At 44.0% G+C, this 6000-nt stretch overlaps 1 protein-coding gene across 2 annotated transcripts in view; it reads left to right on the top strand.

Moving 5' to 3' along the window:
* The first annotated feature begins 343 nt into the window (after nt 1-343).
* LOC134345007 (BCL2/adenovirus E1B 19 kDa protein-interacting protein 3-like) overlaps nt 344-6000 on the top strand; it is a 60597-nt gene continuing 54940 nt past the window's right edge. Inside the window, exon 1 of one of the 2 annotated variants that reach the window (XM_063045142.1) lies at nt 344-377. In XM_063045142.1, coding sequence (XP_062901212.1) covers nt 356-377 — 22 coding nt within the window. In that variant the 5' untranslated portion in view covers nt 344-355. Of the gene's footprint in view, nt 378-618; nt 907-6000 lie in introns of those variants that run through there. The other variant, XM_063045141.1, reaches the window with a different exon arrangement.

Raw genomic sequence — 6000 nt, 5'->3', positions numbered from 1 at the left:
AAAAAACAAATAATTACAAATAAATCCAATAGAATCAATGAAAAACTGTATACAAACAAGAATTGATAAACAATCAATGTGTAAAAGAAGATAACGCAAATACAAACACAATAAATTATAGCAATAATAATATATAAGAAGCAGGTAATATTGAGACCATGAAGTGTGGAGTATTTGAAAATTTGGGTAATAGGCTGTGGAATCTGTTCAGTGTTGTGCACGCTGGTTCAGGAGGCTGATGGTTGAAGGGTAATTACGGTTCCTGAACTTAGCGGCATGGCATTTAAGTCTCCTATATCTCCTTCCCGATGACAGCAGCAAGAAGACAACATGGTTTGGATGGTGGGGGTCTTTGATGATGGATGCTTTTACTTGTGGTGCGTTCCTTGTAGATGTGCTCAATGGTGGGGAGAGCTTTTCCTGTGATGGACTGGATCACATTTCTTTATTTGTTGTATACGTAATGTATTTAAGTATGCATGCTCTGCTGTCTTTCATATCAATACGCCCTTCCTTAATCACTCGCCGGTCGGGTGTTAATTTTCCTGTTGCGATTCTGCGTGGGACCCAGTGGAAGTATTTTTGTGAGACGGTCCCTTAGCCTTTTGTTTACAAGATGATCATTGGCCAAGCTCACATGATCGGTCCGAGCTGGGCAGTGCAGGGACCGACGTGCATCTCCGCACGTTCCCGTTTACGAGCGAGGGGAGAAGCGGACAGAACGGGGGATGTAAGCCCGAGAGCTGGGAGAAGCAAATGGCAAGAGAAAGCTGAACTGGCAAGCAAATCCTCCCAGGTCTCTAATCTACCAATTCCAGGTTAAAGAGGAAGATTCATTCAGTAAATATACTCCTAAATAAATTAACGACATGGCTTTTTATAATTTACCAGACGAAAGCTTGCACGGTGAGTGCCGTCAGCGATTCTAATTCAGCCAGGAATGCGTTAACCGCATTTATTTCTGCTTATGATAATATTTTCGTATGAATGCACAACATAAGACGTTTAACTGTTGGAGGAGTCTTGTTTATCCAATATGCTCCGTTCCAATTTCTGTCTTGTTTCAGGGTAATTCCTGTTGCATAACAGTTGCGATATAAATGTGAAACAGTATGTTTTTTATTTGAACATAGCGTATAGACTATTTTTGTGTGTATGCGGTTTATTTTTTACCCTTCGCGCCTCGTTGTATTTACTCGCACGGTTAATTCATTGGCAAGTTGAATCGCAGAGTGTCGCGGTGGAACTGACTGGAGACGGTTGTGTCTGTGTAACTGCGGTGCCTCAGCAACTTGTCACTCGCCGCTGGCTTTATGAATGGGCGAAAGCGTAATGTTAGACCGCGGTGATCAGACATAGGCGGATGGGCGTGCCGGTTCGACCCGCTGAGCGATTTAAAGCGAAAGTACATACATACATACACTCAGTGTATGTTCGTGGTCCTCTGCTGTTGTACCCCCACTTCGAGGTCTGATCTGTTGTGTGTCCGGGGATCCAGTCCTGCACACCACTGTTGTAATGCGCGGTTATTCGAGTTACTGTCGCCCTCCCGTCAGCTTGAACAAGTCGGGCCATTCTCCTCTGACCACTCTCAGTAACAAGGTGTTTTCGCCCGCCGTACTGCCACTCACTAGATTTTTGTTCTTGTTTTTCGCGCAGCTCTCTAGAGACTGTTACGTGTGAAAATTCCAGATCACCAGTTTCTGACATACTCCAGCTACCCCATCTAGCCAACAATCATTCCACGGTCAAAGTCGCTTAGAACACATTTTATTCTGATGCTTAGTCTGAACAGCAACTGAACCTCTTGACCTTGTCTGCATGCTTTTATGTATGCAGTTGCTGCCACATGGTTAGCTGATTAGATATTTGCATTAATGAGCAGGTTTTTGTTTGTTTATTTATTTAGTGCTAAAGCTCTTCCAGCCCCTCAAGCCCCTCTGCCCCTGCAACCCCCGACAACCCCGTTTTAACCCTTACCTAATCACAGGACAAATTAGAATGACCAGTTAACCTACACAGTGCGTTTTTGGACTGTGAGAGGAAATCAGTACACCCAGGGAAAACCCACACATTCCACAGGGAGACCCACAGATACTCTTTGCAGAAGAGTGGCAGAATTAAACTCCAAACTCTGAATCGCCTGGAGCTGTAATAGTGTGTCACAGTGGTATCAAAATTTTAACACGGCAAGAGTCCATAGGATGAGTGTGACAATATCTAGGTGTCTCTGCTGATATGGGTTGGACCATAAATCAGAGGTGGCGATTTCAGAATCACTTTATTGCCAGTATGTGAAACAAAGCAGAATTGATTGTGGTCCGGTGCCAAGCATAAAACGCAGGACAATACCATAACAGACAACACAATAGCAACCAACAATTTACAAGGCAATAGTACAAACAGTCATGAGCAATCCACAATTAGCCCGAATGTCAATAATCAAACTTAAGTAAATGTGAGCATATGAACAGACTCAATAATTATCAGCAGGTCAAAGAGAGTAGGAAAGATCAGTTAATGGATGTTGTGCTGGGACGGGTAGGATATCACACCTGAGTGAGTTTTGTTGAGAAGGTGGACAGCTACAGGAAAGAAGTTTGGGAGATGCCCTGTAGTCTCAGTGGTGATGGTCTTGTAGTATCTCCCTGATGGTGACTGCTGGAGTGGATGGAGTCTCAGCCATTCTACTTTCTTCAAATGGTGTCTGAATAAAATTGTACAGCACAATACCAGCTCTTCTGTGTTGACAGAGATGTTGACTTGAGCTGAGCCCATTTGCTTGCATTTGGCTGATATGTCCCTTGACTGTTCCTATCCGTGTGCCTAAGGTCTTTTAAACATTGTAATTGTATCCGTCCCTACTGCTACTTCTGCTAATTCCTTTTCCCACGAACCCGCCACCCTCCATTTGGAAACACTGTCTTCTCAGGTGCCCTTTAAAGCTTCCCACTCTCAACATGGGGAAGCTTTCTAAAGTGGGGGAGTCTAGTTCCCAAAGGCACAGCCTCAGAATAGTAAGATTTCCCTTTAGAGCAGAGATGAAGAGGAATTGCTTTAGCCAAATGGTTGTGAATCTGTGGAATTTAGTACCTGTGGAGGCCAAGTCATTGGGTATTTTTAAAGTGGAAGTTGATAACTTCATGGTTAATAAGGGCGTCAAAGGTCATGGGGGGAAGGCAGGTGAGAGATAATAAATCAGCCATGATGGAGCAGGCTTGATGGGCCAAATGGCCTAATTCTGCTCCCGTGTCTTATGGTCTTAAATCTAGATTCCCCTACCTTGGGGGAAAAAGACGTGACTATTGATCTTATCAATGCCCTTCATGATCTTCTTCAGCCTCTGTGCTCTAGGGAAAACGATCCCTGCCTATCCAGTCCATGAACACTACCTCGCTATCTTGATTTCTTTTCACATGACGTAGAGTCATAGAGTTATAAAGGACGACAGCACAGAAACAGGCCCTTTGGCCTATACAGTCCTTTTTTTTATATTTCTTTCAGCTGTCTTTCTTAACCTGGACTTGTGATATGCACTAGCTGCTCATACGACCATCCACCACCTGCTCCCATGGCTTCACGTGACCCTGATCAGGGGAGCTAAGCAGGTGCTGCAACTTGCCCAAGGCGTATCTCCACCCCACCACTCCACCATAAGGCATAGCAGGAGAATCAGGTCATTTGGCCCAACAACTCTGCTCTATCATTTGAAATGGATGGTTTATTATTCCTCTCAACCCAATTCTCTTGCTTTCATTCCGAAAATTTAGATACCCTAACTAATCAAGAGACTATCAATCTCCACTTTAAATGTACCCAATGACCTGACAGCTGTCTGTGGCAATGAATTCCACAGCTTCACCACCCTCTGGTTAAAGAAATTCATCCTTATCTCTGTTCTAATGGATCATCTTTCTATTCTGAGGCTGTGTCCTCTGGTCCTAGACCTTCCCACTATTGAAAACATCTTCTGCATCTCCACTCCATTGAGACTTCTCAATATTCGGTAGGTTTCAATGAGATCCTCTCTTGTTCTTCTGAGCTCCAGTAAGAACAAGCCCAAAGTCATAGAACATAGAAATCTATAGCACATTACAGGCCCTTTGGCCCACAATGTTGTGCTGACCATGGAACCTGCTCTAGAAAATGCCTAGATTTATCCTACCGCATAGCCCTCTATTTTTCTAAGCTCCAACTTCCTATCTAATAGTCTCTTAAAATACCCTATTGTACCCGCCTCTACCACTGTTGCTGGCAGTGCATTCCACGCACCCACCACTCTGTGTGGAAAACAACCCCTGACATCCCCTCTGTACCTACCTCCAAGCACCTTAAAACTATGTCCTCTTGTGTTAGCCATTTCAGCCATGGGGGGAAAAGCCTCTGACTATCCACACGATGAATGCCTCTCATCATCTTATACACCTCTATCAGGTCACTTCTCATTCTCCTCCACTCCAAGGAGAAAAGGCCAAGTTCACTCAACCTATTCTCTTAAGGCATGCTCCCCAATCCAGGCAACACCTTTATAAATCTCCTCCGCACTCTTTCTATAGTATCCACATCCTTCCTGTAGTGAGGTGACCAGAACCGAACACAAAGTCATCAAACACTCTTCCTGTCATAACGTTTGCATTCTCAGGATTATTCTGGTGAACATCTTCTAGGCCCTCACCAATGTCAGCACAGCCTTTCTTTGATAAGAATTGTACAGACTCATCAGCCCCTGGCTGAAGACTCAAGGTGGCATAGCTACAAGATTACTTAGTAATTTATTTATTTAACGATATAGTGTGGAGTAGGCCCTCCTTGTACTTCAGGTCATGTCGCCCCAGCAATCACCAAACCTGATTAACACTAACCTAATCATAGGGCAATTTACAATGACCAATGGCCAGTATGCCATTGGACTGTGGGAGGAAATTGAAAAGGATCCTGATGCTTTGTGGACGATGTACAGAGAATCCTTACAGAATGGGACCGCAATTAAATTCCGAACCCCAAAACAGCCTAAGTTGTCATAGCATCATGCTATCTGCTAGGCAACGCCTTATAACTCATAGCCGCCAGTCCTGGCAACATCCTTGTGAATACTGTGGTTGGACTTTTTAATGTGGTAATTAAGAGGGAAGATTGTACATTTGGAGCAGACATCTCTGTCCAAGCAGCACCCCGGCAGCACTACTGTGCGAAGAAGTCAAATGGGCTGCTAGAGGAGGTGGTAGTGGCAGGTGCAATTGAGAGACTTGGCCGAGTGCATGGATTGGGAAGGTTTAGACATGCAGACAAATGGGACTCACTTGGTCAGCATGGGTGAGTTGGGCCAAAGGGCCTGTTTGTGTACTGCATAGCTCTATGATTCTGTATTCTCTCAGTCGAGACTTTGCTCTAGTGGAATTGACATCTACCCTCCAGGAGTCTTAGAACACTACAGCACAGAAGTAATGCTGTACTAGTTCATGCTGTACTATAATTATGCTATGCTATATAGTTCATGCTGTACTATAATTATGCCTAGTCCCAGCGACCACTGCTTGGACCATAGCCCTCCTTACCCCTCCCATCCATGTACCTGTCCAAATTTCTCTTAAATGTTGAAAAAGAAACCCTGCATCAACCACTTCCACTGGCAGCTCATTCCACACTCTCACCAAAGCTCAAAGTAAATTTTATTATCAATGTCGCCATATACATCCCTGCGATTCATCTTCCCGTCAGCATACTCAGCAAATCTATAGAATACTAACTAAAACAGGATTAATGAAAGATCAACCAGAGTTCAGAAGACAACAAACTGTGCAAATGCAAATATAAGTACCTAGCAATAAATAATGAGAACATGAGATAATGAGATAAAGATTCCTTAAAGTGAGATCATTGGTTGTGGGAACATTGCAATAGATGGGCAGGTGAGAGTAGTTATTGAGTTTTGTTCGGGAGCCTGATGGTTGAGAGGTAGTTAACTGTTCTTGAACATTGTGGTGCGAGCCCTGAGGCACC

The sequence above is a fragment of the Mobula hypostoma genome, chromosome 4 (genome assembly GCF_963921235.1).
Source record: "Mobula hypostoma chromosome 4, sMobHyp1.1, whole genome shotgun sequence".
Taxonomy (NCBI): domain Eukaryota; kingdom Metazoa; phylum Chordata; class Chondrichthyes; order Myliobatiformes; family Myliobatidae; genus Mobula; species Mobula hypostoma.
Note: the sequence above shows the minus strand (reverse complement) of the source record. Positions and strands in the feature narration are given on the sequence as shown.